This window comes from Theropithecus gelada, chromosome 6 (genome assembly GCF_003255815.1).
Source record: "Theropithecus gelada isolate Dixy chromosome 6, Tgel_1.0, whole genome shotgun sequence".
Lineage (NCBI taxonomy): Eukaryota > Metazoa > Chordata > Mammalia > Primates > Cercopithecidae > Theropithecus > Theropithecus gelada.
This window is the reverse complement of record NC_037673.1, coordinates 73,608,640-73,630,648: the sequence shown is the minus strand read 5'-3', so window position 1 is coordinate 73,630,648 and position 22,009 is coordinate 73,608,640. Positions and strand designations below refer to the sequence as shown.

The window sequence follows — 22,009 nt, the reverse complement described above, 5'->3', positions numbered from 1 at the left end:
GAGACCTACAAAGAGACTTAGACTCCCACACAATAATAATGGGAGACTTTAACACCCCACTGTCAATATTAGACAGATCAACGAGACAGAAGGCTAACAAGGATATCCAGGACTTGAACTCAGCTCTGCACCAAGCAGACCTAATGGACATCTACAGAACTCCCCACCCCACATCAACAGAATATACATTCTTCTCAGGACCACATCAAGCTTATTCTAAAATTGACCACATAATTGGAAGTAAAGCACTCCTCAGCAAATGTAAACGAACAAAATCACAACAAACTCTCTCACAGCACAGTACAATCAAATTAGAACTCAGGATTAAGAAACTCACTCAAAACTGCACAACTACATGGAAGCTGAACAACCTGTTCCTGAATGACTACTGGGTAAATAACGAAATGAAGTCAGAAATAAAGATGTTCTTTGAAACTAATGAAAACAAAGACACAACGTACCAGAATCTCTGGGACACACTTAAAGCAGCGTGTAGAAGGAAATTTATAGCACTAAATGCCCACAAGAGAAATCAGTAAAGATCTAAAATCGACACCCTAACATCACAACGAAAAGAACTAGAGAAGCAAGAGCAAACAAATTCAAAAGCTAGCAGAAGGCAAGAAATAACTAAGATCAGAGCAGACTGGAAAGAGATAGAGATACAAAAAACCCTTAAAAAAAAATCAGTGAATCCAGAAGCTGGTTTTTTGAAAAGATCAACAAAATTGATAGACCGCTAGCAAGACTAATTAAGAAAAGAGAGAAGAATCAAATAGATGCATTAAAAAATTATAAAGGAGATACCACCACCAATTTCACAGAACTACAAACTACCATCAGAGAATACTATAAACGTCTCTACTCAAACTAGAAAAACTAGAAGAAATGGATAAATTCCTGGACATATACACCCTAAACCAGGAAGAAGTTGAATCTCTAAAGAGACCAGTAAAAGGCTCTAAAATTGAGGCAATAATTAATAGCCTACCAACCAAAAAGAGTCCAGGACCAGACAGATTCACTGCTGAATTCTACCAGAGGTACAAAGAGGAGCTGGTACTATTCCTTCTGAAACTATTCCAATCAATAGAAAAAGAGGGAATCCTCCCTAACTCATTTTATGGGGCCAGAATCATCCTGATACCAAAGCCTGACAGAGACACAACAAAAAAAGAGAACTTTAAACCAATATCCCTGATGAACATCGATGCAAAAATCCTTAATAAAATACTGGCAAACTGAATTCAGCACATCAAACAGCTTATCCACCACGATCAAGTTGGATTCATCCCTGGAATGCAAGGCTGATTCAACATACGCAAATCAATAAATGCAATCCATCACGTAAACAGAACCAATGACAGAAACCACATGATTATCTCAGTAGATGCAGAAAAGGCCTTCAACAAAATTCAACAGCCTTTCATGCTAAAAACTCTCAATAAACTAGGTATTGATGGAATGTATCTCAAAATAATAAGAGCTACTTAAGACAAACCCACAGCCAATATCATACTAAATGGGAAAAACTGGAAGCATTCCCTTTGAAAACCGGCACAAGACAAGGATGCCCTCTCTCACCACTCCTGTTCAACATAGTGTTGGAAGTTCTGGCCAGGCCAATCAGGCAAGAGAAAGAAATGAAGGGTATTCAATTAGGAAAAGAGGAAGTCAAATTGTCCCTGTTTGCAGATGACCTGATTGTATATTTAGAAAACCCCATCGTCTCAGCCCAAAATCTCCTTAAAGCAACTTCAGCAAAGTCTCAGAATACAAAATCAATGTACAAAAATCATAAGCATTCCTATAGACCAAGAACAGACAAACATAAAGCCAAATTATGAGTGAGCTCCCATTCACAATTATTATAAAGAGAATAAAATACCTAGGGATCCAACTTACAAGGGATGTGAAGGACCTCTTCAAGGAAAACTACAAACCACTTGTCAACGAAATTAAAGAGGACACAAACAAATGGAAAAACATTTCATGCTCATGGATAGGAAGAAGTAGTATACTGATAATGGCCATACTGCCCAAAGGAATTTATAGATTCAGTGTCATCCCTGTCAAGCTCCCAATGACTTGCTTCACAGAATTGGAAAAAGTTCATCTGGAACCAAAAAAGAGCTCGCATTGCCAAGACAATCCTAAGCAAAAAGAACAAAGCTGGAGGCATCACCCTACCTGACTTTATACTACAAGGCTACAGTAACCAAAACAGCATGGTACCGGTACCAAAACAGAGATACAGACCAATGGAACAGAACAGAAGCCTCAGAAATAACACCACACATCTACAACCATTTGATCTTTGACAAACCTGACAAAAACAAGCAATGGGGAAAGGATTCCCTATTTAATAAATGGTGTTGGGAAACCTGGCTAGCCATATGTAGAAAGCTGAAACTGGATCCCTTCCTTACACTTTATACAAAAAATTAATTCAAGATGGATTGGAGACTTAAATGTTAGAGCTAAAACCATAAACACCCTAGAAAAAAACCTAGGCAATACCATTGAGGACATAGGCATGTGCAAGGACTTCATGACTAAAACACCAAAAAGCAATGGTAACACAAGCCAAAATTGACAAATGGGATCTAATTAAAGAGCTTCTGCATGGCAAAAGAAACCTCCTTCAGAGTGAACAGGCAACCTACAGAATGGGAGAAAATTTTTGCAATCTACCCATCTGACAAAGGGCTAATATCCAGAATCTACAGAGAACTTAAACAAATTTACAAGAAAAAACAACCCCATCCAAAGTAGGCAAAGGATATGAACAGATACTTCTCAAAAGAAGACATCTATGCAGCCAACAGACACATGAAAGAAAAAATGCTTATCATCACTGGTCATCAGAGAAATGCAAATCAAAACCACAATGAAATACCATCTCACACCAGTTAGTATGGCAATCATTAAAAAGTCAGGAAACAATAGATTCTGGAGAGGATGTGGAGAAATAGGTATGCTGTTCCACTGTTTGTGGGAGTGTAAATTAGTTCAACCATTGTGGATGACAGTGTGGTGATTCCTCCAGGATCTAGAACTAGAAATAACAATTGACCCAGTGATCCCATTACTGAGTATATACCCAAAGGATTATAAATCATTCTACTATAAAGACACATGCACACATATGTTTATTGCAGCACTGTTCACAATCACAAGACTTGGAACCAACCCAGATGTCTATCAGTGATAGACTGAATTAAGAAGATGTGGCATATATACACCATGGAATACTATGCAGCCATTAGAAAGGATGAGTTCATGTCCTTTGCATGGACATGGATGAAGCTGGCAATCGTCATTCTCAGCAAACTATCACAAGGACAGAAAACCAAACACCGCATGTTTTCACTCATAGGTGGGAATTGAACAATGAGAACACTTGGACACAGGGTGGGGAGTATCACACACCGGGGCCTGTCAGAGGTTTGGGGGCTGGGGGAGAGACAGCATTAGGAGAAATACCTAAAGTAAATGACGAGTTAAGGGGTGCAGCAAACCAACATGGCACACGTATATCTATGTATCAAACCTGCACGTTGTGCACATGTACCCTAGAACTTAATGTGTAATAATATAAATAAATAAATAACTCAGGGCTTGGCACAGTGGCTCATCCCTGTATTGCTAGCACTTTGGGAGGCTAAGGTAGGAGGATGATTGCTTGAGGCCAGGAGTTCGACACCAGCTTGGGCCACGTAGTGAGACTCTGTCTCTACAGAAAAATCAAAATTAGCCAGGTGTGGTGGTGCATGCCTATAATCTTAGCTACTTGGGAGGCTGAGGTGGGCAGATCGCTTGAGCCCAGAAAGTTGAGGCTGCAGTGAGCCGTTGAGCATGCCACTGCACTCCAGTCTGGGTGGTAGAGTGAGACCCTGTCTGTAACTAACTTATTTTAGTACTGTGTGTTTTAAGTGATACGGATATTTGAATTGAGTGTTGTGAAGAACAGAAAGGTGGAGCTAATTCTCTGAGAGGTTTAGAAAAGATGACGTTTGGGTGGATCTTAAAAGAATAATATTGTGAATTTTTTTCTTGGTTGGCAGGTTGATCGGGAAGTTGAAGGGTTAGAGTAGGTGAAAAACATAATTGATGCTAACACAAGGGATTATGAAAGAGCATTGTTTTCAGGAAGTAATAAGTATGGTGTAGAGTGCAGTTAGGAATGTAAATCTGTTGTGATTAAAATAGTATGTTATTTAGACAGAAAAGTAAGTAGAAAGAGTAGAAAGCCTAGAAACATGCCCATACATGCAAAAATGTACCGTGTAGTAGAGGAGATATTACAAACCAATGAGGAAAGGATGGACTATGGACTGTTCAAGACTGTTCAATATTAGAATGATGTATTATTCATATGAAGACTGAGTTTAATAATAAAATCTAAATTATACCCAAATTCAAGGATATTTTACCAAAAAAACCTGGTTTATAATTAGCGAAAGTGTCAAGGTCATAAAAGTTAAAAGAAAGACTAAGAAACTGTTTCAGACCGAAGGAGACAACTTGCTGCAATATGTGATATTGAACTGTATCCCTTTATTATATGTCATTGAGACAGTTATTGAAACTTAAATGCATAGTGAAAATTATGTGAAAGTAATACATCAGTTTAATAACCTGATTTTCTTGGTTGTATTGTAGTCTGTGGAACACATCCTTGTTTATAGGAAATATACATAGAAGTTTTTGGGGATAATGTAGCATCAGATTGGCATCTGTAGTCTCAAATCATTCAGAAAAACAACAACAGTTCTTTGTACTATACATGTAGCTTTTCCGTATGTTTGAGATTGTTTTTTAAAAGTTGTCCAGCTGGATGCAGTGGTTCATGCCTATAATCCTAGGACTTTGGGAGGCTGAGGCAGGAGGATTGCTTGAGCTTAGGAGTTTAAGACCAGCCTGGGCAACACAACGAGACTCCATCCCTACAAAAAAATTAAAAATAAGCTGAGCATGGTGTTAGGCACCTGTAGTCCCAGCTACTTGGGAGGCTCAGTTGGGAGAATTGCTTGAGCCCCAGAGGTTAAGGCTGCAGTGAGCCATGATCACACCACTGCACTTCAGCCTGGGTGACAGAGTAAGACCTTGTCTCAAAAAAAAAAAAAGGAAAAGGAAAAGAAAAAAAAAAAAAGTTGTCCAAAAGTTAAAATACAGTTATCAAAATAAAATTAAAAATTAAAAGATAATCTGGGAAAAATATTTCTAATACATGTGTCTGAATAAATGATTTGTACCCAGAATATATAAAGAACTCCTCCTACAGTCTGTGCCTTCTGATTGGAGCATTTAGATCATTTACTGTTTGTTTGGTTTTTTTTAAATTTTTATTTCAGTAGGTTTTTGGGGAACAGGTGGTGGTGTTTGGTTACATGCATTAATCTTTAGTAGTGATTTCTGAGGTTTTGGTGCACCCATCACCCAAGCAGTGTCACTGCATCCAATGTGTAATCTTATTCCTCACCACCCCCTCCCCTTTCCCCTGAGTCCCCAAAGTCCAATGTATTATTCGTATGCCTTTGCATCCTCATAGCTTAGCTCCCACTTATGAGTGAGAACATAACGATGTTTGGTTTTCCATTCCTGAGTTACTTCACTTAGAATAATAGTCTCCAATTCTATGTAATTTCTGTGAATGCCATTATTTTGTTCCTTTTTGTAGCTGAGCAGTATTCCACGGTGTGTGTGTGTATATGTATAACATGTTCTTCATCCACATGTTGATTGATGGGCATTTGGGCTGGTTCCATATTTTTGCAATTGCAAATTGTGCTGCTATAACTGTGTGTGCAAGTATATTTTTTGTATAATGACTTCTTTTCCTCTGGGTAGATACCTAGTAGTGGGATTGCTGGATCAAGCAGTAGTTCTACTTTTAGTTTTTAAAGGAATCACCACACTGTTTTCTGTAGTGGTTGTACTAGTTTACATTCCCACCAACAGTGTAAAAGTGTTCCCTTTCACCACATCCATGCTAACATCTAATACTTTTTGATTTTTTGATTATGGCCATTCTTGCTGGAGTGAGGTGGTTTCGCATTGTGGTTTTGATTTGCATTTCCCTAATAAGTAGTTATGTTGAGCGTTTTTCCATATGCTTGTTGGCCATTTGTATATCTTTGAGAATTGTCTATTCATTTCCTTTGCCTACTTTATGGTGGGATTGTTTTTTTCTTGCTGATTTCTTTGTGTTCTTTGTAGATTCTGGATATTAGTCCTTTGTCAGATGTATAGACTGTGAAGATTTTCTTCCACTCTGTGGGTTGTCTGTTAACTCTGCTGATTATTTCTTACGCTGTGCAGAAGCTTTCTGGTTTAATTAAGCCCCATCTATTTATCTTTGTTTTTGTTGCATTTGTTATTGGATTTGGGTCATGAAGTCTTTGCCTAAGCCAGTGTCTAGAAGGGTTTTTCCAATGTTATCTTCTAGAATCTTTATGGTTTCAGGTCTTAGATTTAAGTCTTTGATCCATCTTGAGTTGAATTTTATATAAGATGAGAGATGAGGATCCAGTTTCATTCTTCTACGTGTGGCTTGCCAATTATCCTGGCACCATTTGTTGAATAGGGTATCCTTTTCCCATTTTGTGTTTCTGTTTGCCTTGTCAAAAATCAGTTGGGGCTATAAATATTTGGCTTTATTTAATGTAATTGCTGATATGAATGTATTTATGTTCACATCTTGATTTGCTTCTGTTTGTCTCTTCTGTTTTTTTGTGGTTTTCTTAAGACTAAATATTTTTTATTAGTAAAATTTTTTTTTCACAAGCCCATTGGAGATTACACATTGTTTATATCTATAAATCCAGAAGAGGGAATTAAAATGTCTGAGTATATGGGATGGTAGATTATAGGAGAACAAATCAAAAGAATTAATTGCTATCTGGAAAACAGATGTATTAACATGGAGGGCAAATTGTTTTCTAACTTTGCTAAAAGACAAAAGCCAAACTGGCAGAACTGCTTAGGTTAATTAGATATAAATTGTAAGTTTGCATTGAGCAAACAATTAGTGAAGATGTAGGATTCTCCTTTTCTAAATTATTTTCAAAGAACTAGGAATTGTCTGGTATCAGTTTGTGAACATAAGAAAGTAGACTAAGTTGACCTGAAGGGTGTAATGCCTTACCACATTGGCGACAATGTTATTTTGTGTGTGTGTGTGTGTGTCAGAGTTTGTGTGTGTGTGTGTGTGTGTGTCAGAGTTTCACTCTTGTTTCCCAGGCTGGAGTGCAATGGCGCGATCTCGGCTCACTGCAACCTCTGCCTCTTGGGTTCCAGCGATTCTCCTGCCTCAGCCTCCCGAGTAGCTGGGATTATAGGCATGCACCACCATGCCTGGCTAATTTTGTATTTTTAGTAGAGACGGGGTTTCTCCATGTTGGTCAGGCTGGTCTTGAACTCCTGGCCTCAGGTGATCCGCCTGCCTCGGCTTCCCAAAAGTGTTGGCATTACAGGTGTGAGTCACCGTGCCTGGCCGACAATGTGATTTTTAAAAGTGAAATAAACTTTCAATTAAATGCCTCTACTCTATTAAATTCATCTTGCTACCATTGTTTTTAAATGTTTATTTTCTCTTTTGTCTTCTACAGCTTGAAATTTTGACAAACTTGGCAAATGAAGCCAACATATCAACTCTTCTTCGAGAATTTCAGGTTTGTGTACAGTGCTAATTATAAAAAACTTCTAAAACATATGTTCAGTCTTAAATATGCATCTTTTTCTATCTAGAAATAAGTAATTATGTACATAAAATAGTGATTGGTACAAGATTGACAACTAAGAAATTTACAAATTTGTAAGAATAATTACAAATTTATAATTTAAGGAAAACATAGTATTCTCTTTCATATTTTCATAGACTTTGAAGGACTTTGGTTTATAACTCTGTCTTTGTTTGAAATTGCATTTCTGGTAAGAATTTCATCTTTTTGTGCTGCCAACATAAATAGTCCTTTCTGTACTCTGTGGTCATGAAAGTGGCTTCATTTCTTACCTGGTTGTTCCTATTTTATTGACCTATCACTATTTTTGACACTACCCCCGTGGCCTCATATATAGCTCAAAAATGTTGTTTATAATTGCCCCACTATGATTTTTTAAATTGCTGTTTTATATTTTGATTTGTTTTGTTGTACTTTTATGCCGTATAAGAATCTTCCTAGCTACATTTCCCCCCAAAATACTATTCAAAAACTACTTCATGGACATCATACCCTTTATGATGGAAAGGTCATCTCTGAAACCTTAGTGGTAGAGCACAGCAATAGAAAACTTTACATCAGTATCATGACTTTTACATTCCATTATCTGTTTTCTTAACAAAAATACACCACATACTATGCAGTAATCACAGAGTTTTTCTTTTATCAGCTTCCAACTTTCAGAGATGTATTTTTTACCATAGTTCTCCTATATGCCAGTATTAAATTTCTTCTTGGGTATAAGATACTATGTACACTATTTCTTTTTAGCTATGTGATTTTTAAATTTTTTACAGGAGTAGTAGAATAACATGGCATGTCCATAATTTATATTTTCATACCTGGATGACTCTACTTTTATGATGTGTATCTTTCTAGACAAATTTCTTAAAAAATTAAGATGTTCTGGAAATGCACTCATTTATATGACAGAAAATATAGTATTTTATGTTCTTATTCAGTAATCTTACAGCTGTAGATCATTGCTTAAATTTGATTTTCACTTCATTCTTATAATGTTATTTATTTAAAGTACTGGTCTTTGTGTTTATTCTTGTTCCTTTCCTGTTGTCCTGTCTAGTCTCTTTGGGTGTCCTCTCACTGTCTACTTTTTGCTTATATCAAGTCTCCTAGGATTGTACGGAGGGAGACTTAGGTAATCTTATGGAATGGGTTGTATAGAGGGCACATACTAGACCTGTTTCAAAATTTTGGTCATCTAGTCTTTTCATTTGATATCGGGATGTTTAATAAGGTCCGTTTTTCAGTCAAACTTTTAAGTATATTTTTTTCATGTATTCATTTTTATCACTCTCTAAATTTGTACCTTCTGTCTATATTTGGTGTTATGCTCATAGTTATACTTTTAGCAACTTTTTGGGTAAAATAGGGAATGTTTCTAAAGACTCATAAGTATATATTTTTAGTTAAGGAAATTAAATTATTCAGGAACACTTTTAAATATAAAAAACTAGGAGAGTTTAATTTATTTCTTCAACATTTAATCACCTTGTGGGTACCATTTTTAGCAGATTTGTATTTTTTTAGATATCTTTAGATTTTCTCCTCCATTTGTTGTTTAGACACCACTTAAATGTATATACTGTTTTTGCATTTTTGATAACCATAGTGTTAAGTCTACATTGTATACTTCTTATTTGAGGTTGGGACTCTTTCTTAAAAATTTCAATTGTTAATGACATTTCAAATTTCATATATATGATATAAAGTATGTATATTTCTGTAAACAATGGAAGCTTTTGTCATGTAAAAATTAGGAAGGTTCTAACCAAAGTGAAATTCTCTAGGGCTATTATAAATTTTTAAAAGATCTTTTAACTTCCTGTTGTTAAATCAGTGATTTCTTTCTTTATTTTTAAATTTGTATGTATATAGTGTGTGTATATATATACACTATATATATAGTGTGTGTATATTATATATAGTGTGTGTATATATATAGCGTGTGTGTATATGGTATATATATTATATATATAGTGTATATATATATTATATATAGTGTATATATGTATTATATATACACACATACACACACATATACCCTTTACAGTATATTTTTAAAGCATACTTTTAAAGAAAACTGGTTTCAAAAGTATGGTATTTTATTTTATTATAAAGTGAGTATTTGAAGTCTTTATTGAAATACTGTTCATTGTAACTATTATTCTTTTACCACCATTGTGATAGATTTTGAAAGTAAAATGTTTGTAAATAGCCTACTGGTCCCTTTCTTCCTTTTCTCCCAATTCTTAGATTTAGTGTCTCTGAAAAAGTGACCTTTTTTTTCCATAGATTCACAGATGCTGCTGGTAAATGAACTGAAACCTCCAAAGAGAGAGCTCTCATCATCTCTTTCAACCTTGCACTTAAACTAATTGCTGTCTTTGGGTGACTGCTCCTACTATCTGTTTTGCAGTCTCAAGCCACTAGGGCCACAGGTGAATGAGCCTGGTTTGAAAATGTGCTTCGTCCGTAGGCACATTCGTTAAGTAAAAAAATCAAAACAAAATGAAATTAATCTACATCATCACTTGGTCCTCATATTGTGCTTATGAGAAGTTTATATATTCCGGAATTCTTACATATTGACGAAATTTAATATAATCAGATTTTTGGTTAACTCAATAATACCAATGTGTAAACTAATTGAAATAATATCTTTTAGACCTATGTGAAAAGCCAGGATAAACAATTTGCAGCAGCCACTATTCAGACTATAGGCAGATGTGCAACCAACATCGTGGAAGTAACCGACACGTGCCTCAATGGCTTGGTCTGTCTGCTGTCCAACAGGGATGGTAAGTTCACAGTTTTATTTTGTTTTCAAGTGATTTATAATTTGAATATTCTTGGTATTATTTCCAAGTTGTAACTTTTTCTAACTTTGCATTTGAGCTTCTCCAGTTATGTCAGTAGTATGGTCACAATAAGTAGCACTTTATCCTTGAAATGCACATAAATATGCATATTCTGGGTTCTTTTTTTTTTTTTTTTTTTTTTTTTTAGTAAAATAGGCCATTAACTAGCTGGTAGTATTTGTTTTACTGCAACAGATCTATGAAAATATGTTTTACTTCTTTACAGTTTAATCACCTTGATTGTATCCTTTCCATCTTTTTACTGTATTTTAATGGCATGTAAGTCATGCATAATATTGGTTCACCTGCAGAGGGTGCTAAAAGCAGGCAAATGACTATAACATGGAGAAGTGGCTAGATCAAAAAACACGTTATACCTTCAACATTTTTTTCCTCAGAAATTCACCTAATAACTTTATATTCAAAATTAACTAGATTTAAAAGCCATCAACTTGGAGTAGCTTTATGTTTTTAAGCCAAACAATATCTAAGTGTTTGGTAAAACTGGATAGGTAATATCCAGTAAAATATGTAATCTAGATCCCATATTGTTCTATGGCAAAGCGTCAGTTATTTCTGTGGGTAAGGCTTTAAAATAAATGGAGCCATTTAGAGAAAGAAAGAAAAGCCAACTTTACCTTTAAAATAATTTTGTTTAAAGGACTTTTATTATAATTACGTATTTAATTAAAATGAGACTTTTTAAAGAAAAGCATAATTTTCTTTGTAAAATCATTGAAATTATTTATGGGATTTAAAATATACTTATGTCTATGTCATGTCTAGATATGGACATATATGATATAGCAGCCCATGAGGTAAAACAACAAAATTGATTACATTTTATTTGAAAAATAACTTTTTAGTACAAGAATCCTATAATCCCTAATTACCTTTTCCCACATGTAGCTATCTTTAGAAAACTGTAACATTGTTGAAAGTATTTCTGATGAAAAAAATTAGAACAAACTTTATTCCCAGATAACACTGATTTTTGTTGTGAGCATAAAATTTTAAACTTGTACCTGTAAACTCAAGATATTATGACTAAAGATTTTTCTACCTGTAGTATTAAAACTCCAAATAAATGCCAACCAAAATTATCAAGACAATAGGTTTAAAATTTTTTTCATCTCTACAAAATAGCTAGTGGAGATAGGATGATAAGTGTCATCCACTCTATCTCTTTCTACTTTTAACAATAACTAATCCTTTTATCTCTGTTTCTATGTCACATTTTAAAATGTGACTTTAAAAATGTGTTTTGAAGAAATTTTTCTTTGCCTTTAATAATGACTTTCTATTTGACCAAATAAAATACATACCTTGGGAAAATAACCTTGTACCATTAAAGATTATGAACCAAGATTTGCCACGGCAATTGTTCTTTTACATTTTAGTTGTATACGGAAAGCACTGGAAGTTAGTTAGAACACTGATTAGTTCATTCAAATACAAAATATATTCAAATTTTCTCAATTTTATTTTTTGACTTTTTTTTTCTGATGGAAAATTTCAAGCTTTGGATTTTAAAGCAGTTATTTCTGCTTCAGATTTAATTTCTCAACAAATACTTTTACTGACTTTAAAAGATAAATATTCTACCCCTACATCACCTTTAAGGGAAGACTAGATTGTTTTATAAATAGAAAATGAAAGACTAATATAATATATACTCCCTCTCTAAAAGTAGAAGGATTTACTATTTTAAATTCTGATATTTTAATGGTTAGGCTTTTGTTTTTTGATAAAACTCTTAACCATGTTTTTTTTCCCCCTGCAGTGAATATTAACAAACTTAAATTGTATTGTCTAGATTATATTTGCATAATCATCATTAGCCCATAATACCTGATTAATTATCTCTGTATCACATATGCTACACTATTTTTTATAGTTTGGAAGTCTGGCTCAGTAAAAGTGAGAGGTAAAACAAATAAGGAGAATATTTATATCAAAATTAGTCACATAAAAGAAAGTCATAGTATTTTTAACTTTAACATAGCCATCCTGACAATAGAGCCCCTTCCTCTTTGTATTAAAAGATCTACTTTTAGGAATAAATACTGTGAATGAAGACTCAGTTTCTTTAAAATCTGTAAAATCTTCTAAGGCTCTAGGAATCTGTAATTCTTTGATTTTTGTATTGAAATGAATACCTCATCATCTCTTCAAATAATGAATCTTTAAACCTCAGGGACATTTGGGCTCAATTGTTTTTATATATGTTTAATATATTTCTCTTGGACTTTTAGTTTTGTGTGTGTGTTGTTAAGAGCCTTTCTAAGCAGACTTGAAGCTTGCCCTAAAACAGTCCATTATTACTCTCTAAGATTAATTTGATAAACCAATTTCTTATAGACCTTTAGTAAGAGAAATCTACATTTTAGTTGACTTAGGTAATTTATTTTAGGTAACATATTAGCAAAATTTACTTTTTTGAATAACCTCATTGCCATCTACTCTAAAAGGAGTGAGGCAGAAGACTGTTTTGTCGAGCCGAGATCACACCACTGCACTCCAGCCTGGGCAACAGAGCGAGACTCCATCTCAAAAAAAAAAAAAAAAAAAATTCAGTAAGCATTTATTGAAGACTTAAATCAGTTGAGATCTTTAATAAATGTTGAGCATATTAATAGGATATTTATTTAACTTATAAAAGGTTCCTGCCTTTATAGAGCTCATAGTCTATTGGAGGGAGATAGTAATGTAAGACAAATATATTATAGTCTCCCCATATAGTGACCACTTACTCTCTTGCCAGCTATTTGCTTACATGTAGGACTATACCACCTATATTGAATGTTACAGCTATCCTGAGTAAATTACCCAATCTACCTGTGCACCAGATTCTTCATTTGTAAAATGGGTATGATAGTAGCTGTACTTTTTAGTGTCAGGTCCATTAAGTTTTGTTGAGGACAAGGAGGAAGTTAGGAAATATCTAAAACATAGGGTCATTTTGTGCTTCTGATAGAGTAGCACCAACGTGCTGAGGTCTTTGGAAACCAAGAGGTAGCATAAAGGAGAAGCAGAGTGGAATTACCTGAGGGGAATGAGAAGGCACCTGTGGTAGGCAGAATTATTGCACTCCAAAGATGCCCAGAACCTGTGAATATGTTACCTTACATGGAAAAAGAGACTTCACAGATATGATTAAGTCAAGTTTCTATAGATGGGGAGATTATGTGGATGGACCTAATGTTATCATGTGGGTCTTTATACGGGAAAGAGAGAGGCAGGTCAGTCAGAAGATGTCAGAAGGTCAGGGTAATGTGATTCTTGGAAGAGGTCTTTGAACCAAGGAAAGTGGGCACGCTTGAGAAGTTGGAACGGGGAAGGAACAGATTTCCCCTAAAACTTCCAGAGGGAACACAGCCCTGTTGACAACTTGATGTTAGTCCCATAAGACCTATGTTAGACTTCTGACTTTAGAACTGTACAATGATAAATTTGCATCGTTTTAAGCCACTATGTTTTTAGTAATCTGTGACAGCAACAATAGGAAACTAATGTAGTTCCTAAAGATAAATGATGCCAAACACATTTTTCAGCCATAGCCAATCCTGCCTCTGCTTGTAGATAATTAAATTATGTGACATTTTTTCTCTTACTTAGGCTAGTTTTGCAATAATGTATTTTTAAAATACAAATTTGTTATACTGTGCATTCTTTAAAACCACACTTACCAAATTTAGCTTTGCATAGTAATCACATAACCATTTATTTTTCTACTAGAGTGTAAGTTTGATGAGGGCAGAATCTAATTCTCATTTACCTTTGCTTTCCTCATAGCACCAAGAGGTAGTCGTTATAGAAGTAATACTTGCCTATAGGCGGGTGCGATGGCTCATGCCGGTAGTCCTAGCATTTGGGAGGCTGAGGTGGGTGGATCACCTGAGGTCAGGAGTTCAAGACCAGTCTGCCCAACGTGGCGAAACCCCATCTCTACTAAAAATACAAAAAATTAGGTGGGTGTGGTGGCAGGTGCCTGTAATCCCAGCTACTTGGGAGGCTGAGGCAGGAGAATTGCTTGAATCCAGGAGGTGGAGGTTGCAGTGAGCCGAGATGGCGCCACTGCACCCAGCCTGGGCAACAAGAGCAAAACTCTGTCTCAAAAAAAAAAAAAAAAAAAAAGTAATACTTGCTTATAATAACATAGAACATATATAGGTAGAATATACATCCTAGTTCTGAGTTTGCATTCTAGACAAAGTGATATAATTCCAGTGCATCTCCCTTTCTTCATCTTTAAAATAATAATAATAAGGTACCTACCTTATATTATTGTGAGACGTTAATGAAATGTGATGTCGTTTTGTAAACTAAAGCATTAATATTAGTTAGCTTTTAGTTAAATCATACTAGATTTTTTTTTTTTGTTTTTTCTTTTCTCACTCTGTCACTCAGGCTGGAGTGCAGTGTTGTGATCACGGCTCCCTTCAGCCTCAGCCTTCCTGGGCCCAGGTGATTCTCCTACTTCAGCCTCCTGAATAGCTGGTACTATAGGCACGTACTATAACTCCTGGCTAATTTTTGTATTTTTTGTAGACATGGGATTTTCTGTGTTGCCCAGGCTGGTCTTGAACTCCTGGGATCAAGCCATCCTCCTGCCTCGGCCTCCCAAAGTGCTGAGCCACTGTGCCTGGTCAATATTAGTTAATTTATTATTCTTATGGATAAATAGGTAAACAGTTTGAAATACATATATTTACTAACGATTAGAATGATGAATTTTGTTTATATTCTTAAAGGGAGCTGTATAAAAAATGCATTTCAGTGAAACAGTAGGCCGGGCGCGGTGACTCACGCCTGTAATCCCAGCACTTTGGGAGGCAAAGGCAGGTGGATCATGAGGTCAGGAGTTTGAGATCAGCCTGACCAACATGGAGAAACCCCATCTCTACTAAAAATAAAAAAATTAGCCAGGTGTGGTGGTGTGCGCCTGTAATCCCAGCTACTCAGGAGGCTGCGGCAGGAGAATTGCTTGAATCTGGGAGGCGGAGGTTGCATTGAGCCGAAATTGCGCTACGGTGCTCCAGCCTGGGTGACAGAGCAAGACTCTGTCTCAAAAAAAAAAAAAAAAGTGAGTAATAGGACACAAATCATGGTATTTCTAATATAATATTAAAATAAACCTTTGTAGTATACACTAGGGGAATTCCTAATAGCCATGAAGCCCTATTAATAAAAATATCAAAATAATAAGTAAAGACAATGTTGATTTATTTCTCTGGCATCACTAGCATTAATAACACATTATATGAGATTCATTTCATAAAGTCAGGTTCTCAGATGAGTTATAGTACATTTCTTTACCAGTACCACCAAAAAGAAACTGGACCAATGATTGGCCAGTTTAGTGTGATAACTCAATCCCGTAATCCCAGTTTGAGGATTTGCTTCCTATCCACATCTAGTAGCAGTTACTATATTAGTTAAGGCTCTGGCAAGAAACAGATGGCACACTTAAAAGGGATGATTGAAGCGAATTTAGTGAATGAACTATTTGTAAACTGTGGGCAGGATTAAGGGAAACCAACAAGATATAATGTAACACCCTAGAGCTGACAGGCTATCAATCGTGGGAGGCCTTTACCATACCTCAGATTAAAGGGAAGGGGTGTGAGGAGCAGAAGCAGTTACCAGACCCTGCAGAAGAGAGGCACTTGCAGTACCTTGAGTAGGGGATTGCATGTGATACCAGGTAGAGGAGGCTGGCAGAGTAGGGATCCAGGATAATAAATATCTCCTCCCTCCCCCAACTCCTGCTGAAGCTTTCTGTTGACTAAACACAGCTGTAAGCCAGGACCAAGGGAGTCTGGTTGAGGCAGACTACAGGTGGGCCTCTTCAGGCACAGTGCTGGGGAAAGAAAGGCAGAGTGGACTTTATAGAACAAATAGAGACAATCCAGCTCACAATCCCATTCTTTCTGGTTTCGCACTCCATGCTATTTCTACAGTAACGTCTTTCCTACTACCACTCGTCTTTACTACTCACTTTTCTGGACATTTCGCTTAAGGAAATTGTTTTCTAGTGTTTTAGTTTGCTGTTTTCTGCAGAATAGGGAAAATGTTGTTTAAATTGTAGATAATTGATTTCAACTATATAATTTATAGGAATCAAAGAGCAGTATTTGAGGACCTGGTTAAAAGCCAAAGACATAGAACACTATGGTGGGCAGCATAATCCAACCTCTCTTGCTTTCTTGATCTAAAGATGCAGAGATAGGGAACTACAGAAGCTAGGAGACAGCAACAGAGGTTAGAAATTAAAGTTAACTCTTCTAGTTGAGACAGATGTTCACACCTCAGATTTGGAAGTGCACTCAGGGCGGTTATACTTTTCACATAGTCTTTTAAGGCATGTATTGAATAGAATGTCTTTCTAATTTAAGTTTACATTTTACCAAGCATATTGCATTTGAATTGAATTATACATATTTAGTATGAATAATTTCTATCTTTTTCAGAAATAGTTGTTGCTGAAAGTGTGGTTGTTATAAAGAAATTACTGCAAATGCAACCTGTTCAACATGGTGAAATTATTAAACATATGGCCAAACTCTTGGACAGTATCACTGTGAGTATCAGTTAAGAGAAGTTTGCTGAATTTTATTCAGTAAGTTGTAGTTTTGTTAAAGTAAATGGTCAGTCTAAAGGTAATGGTTAGGAGAACTGAACTGTCCAGATTCCAATTCTGAGATTCTCAGATTTCTTGCTGTCATAGGAGGGAATTACAAATCTGTATAGGGGGAAGGACAGAATGAGCCTCGTGGTATTAGACTGGAATTGGAGATAGCAGTGTGGGTTTTATGTATCAATAGCTAGATGTTGGATGCGTGTATATGCATGTTCATGTGTCATACATGAAGTGAATATAGAAACATCTCTTTCCCAGAGCTGTCCTTTGAGAGGAATTAGAAACAATACCAGTGAGCACACTTTGTGCACAAATTTGGTTTTTTTAAATTGAGACATAATTTTATACTATAAAATTTACTCTTTTGAAGTGTATCATTGGTTTTTGATCACTTCCAAGTTTTGCAACCATCACCAGTATGTAATTGCAGGACATTTTCATCACCCCTTAAAAAAAATTCCATAGCTGAGACTGCCCAGTCTCCCTTCACTCTATCCCCTGGCCACTACTAATCTACTTTTTTATCTTTATGGATTTGCCTTTTCTGGACTATATGTAGCCTTTTGTTTCTGGCATCTTTCACTTAGCATGTTTTCAAGGTTCATGTATGTTTTTGAATACAGTACTTCATTCCTTTATATGCTAGATCTTAGTTTTTAAATACAAATCTTGAAGGGTGGAGCAAGATCGCCAAATAGAGGGCTGCACTGATTGTCGCCCCTGCAGGAACACAAAATTTTAGCAACTAATTGCACACAAAAAAGCACCATCATAACCAAAAATCAGGTGGGCAATCACAGTATCTGGTTTTAACTTCATATTGCTGAAAGAGGCACTGAAGAGGGTAGGAAAGACAGTCTTGAATTGCCAGTGCCTCTGCTCTCCCATCCCCTGGCAGCAGCAGTGTGGCATGGAGAATCTCTGCACTTGGTAGGGGGAGCGCACAATGATTGGGAAGAGAACAAAGGAAGAGAACAAGAGTCTCTGCCTGGTAATCTAGAGAGTTCTCCCAGATTTATCCAAGCCCACCAAGGCAGTACCTCTACCAGTCTGCAAGAACCACAACATTATTGGGCTTGAGGCCCAAGTCCCTTTGAATAACCTGGAAAGCCTTCTCAAGTAAGATAAGCACAAATAAGCCCAGACTATAAAGACTACAATAAATACCTAACTTCAATGCCTGGAAACTGATGAACATCTGTAAGCATCAAGACCATGCAGGAAAATATCACCTCACCAAACAAACTACATAAGGCATCAGGGGCCAATACTAGAGAAACAGAGAGATATGTGACCCTTCAGACACATAATTCAAAATAGCTATCTTGAGAAAACTCAAAGAAATTCAAGATAACACAGAGAAGGAATGTAGAATTCTATCTGATAAATTTAACAGAGATTGAAATAGTTAAAAAGAATCAAGCAGAAATTCTAGAATTGAAAAATGCAGTTGATACACTGAAGAATGCATCCGAGTCTCTTAGTGGCAGAATTGATCCAGAAGAGGAATTAGTGAGCTTGAAGACAGGGTCTTTGAAAATACACAGTCAGAGGAGACAAAAGAAAAAAGAAAAGAATGAAGCACACCTATAAGATCTAGAAAATAGTCTCAAAAGGGCAAATCTAAGAGATATTGGCCTTACAGAGGAAGTAGAGAAAGGGATAGGGATGGGAAGTTTATTCAGTGGAATAATATCAGAGAACTTCCCAAACCTAGAGAAAGATTGAAGTACAAGAAGGTTATAGAACATCAAGCCAATTTAACCCAACGAAGCCTACCTTGAGACATTTAATAATCAGACTCCCAAAGGTCAAGGATAAAGAAAGGATCCTAAAAGCAGTAAGAGAAAAGAAACAACATGTGATTGAACTCTAATACATGTAGCAGCAGACTTTTCAGTGGAAACTTTACAGGCCAGAAGAGAGTGGCATGACACAAAGTGAGGAAGGAAAACGACTTTTACCCTAGAATAGTATATCCAGTGAAAATATCCTTCAAATATGAAGGAAAAATAAAGACTTTCCCAGACAAACAAAAGCTGAGGGATTTCATTAACAACAGACCTAGACCTGTCCTATAAGAAATGCTAAAGGTAGCTCTTCAATCTGAAAGAAAAGGATGATAGTAAGCAAGAAGAAATCATTCAAGAAGAAATTTTAAGAAGGCACAAAATTCACTGGTAATAGTATGTACACAGAAAAGCAGAATATTGTAACACTAGAATTGTGTGTAAAGTACTCATGTCTTGAGTAGAAAGACTAAAACATGAACTGATTAAACATAATCATAACAACTTTTCAAGACATGGACAGTGCAATAAGCCATAAGTAGAAACAACAAAAAGTGAAAAAGCAGGGTAGAATTTTTATTAGTTTTCTTTTTGCTTGATGATATATGCAATCAGTGTTGTCATCAATTTAAAATAATGGATTATATTAATAAAACAGTATATGCAAGCTTCATTGTAACCTCTAATCTAAAAACGTAAAATGGATATGCAAAAAATAAAAAACAAGAAATTAAATCATACCACCAGAGAAAACCACCTTCATTAAAAGGAAAACAGGAAGAAAAGATGGAAGCAAGAGAACACAAAACAACCAGAAAACAAGTAACAAAATGGCAGGAGTAAGTTCTTACTTATCAATAATAACATTGAATGTAAATGGACTAAACTCTCCAATCAAAAGACATAGAGTAACTGCATGGATAAACAAGACCTACTGATCTGATGCCTACAAGAAACACACTTCACCTATAAAAATAGACGTAGACTGAAAAGGATGGAAAAAGACATTCCATGTTGGTAGAAACCGAAAAAGAACAGGCATTGCTATACTTATATCAGACAAAATGTCTGTCTCTTCCTACACTTTCAAAAGACAAAAAGTGTAGGATGAGACAAAGAAGGTCTTTATTTAATGCTAAAGAGTCATTTCAGCAAGAGGATGTAATGACTTTAAATATATATGCACCCAACACTGGAGCACCCAGATATATAAAGCAAATGTTATGAGAGAGAAAGACAAAGGTAGACCTCAATACCATAATAGCTGGAGATTTCAACACTCCACTTTCAGCATTGGACAGATCTTCCAGACAGAAAACCAACAAAGAAGCATTGGACTTAATCTGTACTATGCATCAAATGGATCTAACAGATACATACAGAAAATTTCATCCAAGAGCTGCAGAATACACATTCTTTTTATCAGCACATGGATCATTCTTAAGGATAGAGCATATGTTAGGTCACAAAACAAGTCTTAAAACATTTAAAAAAAAAAATCAAGCATCTTCTCTGACCAGAGTGGAATAAAACTAGAAATCTAAAACAAGGGGAATTTTCAAACAATATAAACATATGGAAATTAAACCATATGCTCCTGAATGACCAGTGGGTCAAGGAAGAAATTAAAAAGGGCATTGAAAAATTTCTTGAAACATATGATGATGGAAACACAACATACTAAACCCTATGGGATACAACAAAAACAGTACGCAAAGAGAGGTTTATAGCTATAAGAGCCTAATCAAAAAAGAAGAAAAACTTCAAATAAATAATAAATAACTTAATGATGTATCTTTTTAAAAACTTTTTGTTATACTTTAGGTTCTAAGGTACATGTGCACAACGTGCAGATTTGTTACATATGTGTACATGTGCCATGTTGGTGTGCTGTACCCATTAACTTGTCATTTACATTAGGTATATCTCCTAATGCTATCCCAACCCCCTCCTCCCACCACAAGACAGGCCCCGGTGTGTGATGTTCCCCATCCTGTGTCCAAGTGTTCTCATTGTTCAGTTCCCACCTATGAGGGAGAACACATGGTGTTTGGTTTTCTGTTCTTGTGATAGTTTGTTGAGAATGATGGTTTCCAGCTGCATCCATGTCCCTACAGAGGACATGAACTCATCCTTTTTTGTGGCTGCATAGTATTCCATGGTGTATATGTGCCGCATTTTCTTAGTCCAGTCTGTCAGTGATGGACATTTGGGTTGGTTCCAAGTCTTTGCTGTTGTGAATAGTGCTGCAATAAACATACGTGTGCATGTGTCTTTATAGCAGCATGATTTATAATCCTTTGGGTATATACCCACTAATGGGATGGCTGGGTCAAATGGTATTTCTAGTTCTGGATCCTTGAGGAATCGCCACACTGTCTTCCACAATGGTTGAACTAGTTTACAGTCCCACCAACAGTGTAAAAGTGTTCCTTTTTCTCCACATCCTCTCCAGCACCTGTTGTTTCCTGACTTTTTAATGATCACCATTCTAACTGCTGTGAGATGATATCTCATTGTGATTTTGATTTGCATTTCTCTGATGACCAATGATGATGAGCATTTTTTTCATGTGTCTGTTGGCTACATAAATGTCTTCTTTTGAGAAGTGTCTGTTCATATCCTTTGCCCACTTTTTGATGGGGTTGTTTGTTTTTTCCTTGCAAATTTGTTTGAGTTCTTTGTAGGTTCTGGATATTAGCCCTTTGTCAGATGAGTAGATTGCAAAAATGTTCTCCTATTCTGTAGGTTGCCTGTTCACTCTGAAGGAGGTTTCTTTTGCCATGCAGAAGCTCTTTAGTTTAATTAGATCCCATTTGTCAATTTTGACTTTTGTTGCCATTGCTTTTGGTGTTTTAGACATGAAGTCCTTGCCCATGCCAGTGTTCTGAATGGTATTGCCTAGGTTTTCTTCTAGGGTTTTTATGATTTTAGCTCTAACATTTAAGTCTCTAATCCATCTTGAATTAATTT

The 22,009-nt window shown here is 35.8% G+C and overlaps 1 protein-coding gene across 2 annotated transcripts in view; it reads left to right on the top strand.

Annotated features, from left to right (window-relative positions):
* Positions 1 to 22,009, top strand: part of AP3B1 (adaptor related protein complex 3 subunit beta 1) — a 303,905-nt gene that overhangs the window by 133,592 nt on the left and 148,304 nt on the right. For both annotated transcript variants that reach the window (XM_025387269.1, XM_025387270.1), the window contains exons 12-14: positions 7,614 to 7,676; positions 10,411 to 10,543; positions 17,077 to 17,186. In XM_025387269.1, the coding sequence (XP_025243054.1) occupies positions 7,614 to 7,676; positions 10,411 to 10,543; positions 17,077 to 17,186 (306 nt within the window). The remainder of the gene's footprint in view (positions 1 to 7,613; positions 7,677 to 10,410; positions 10,544 to 17,076; positions 17,187 to 22,009) is intronic.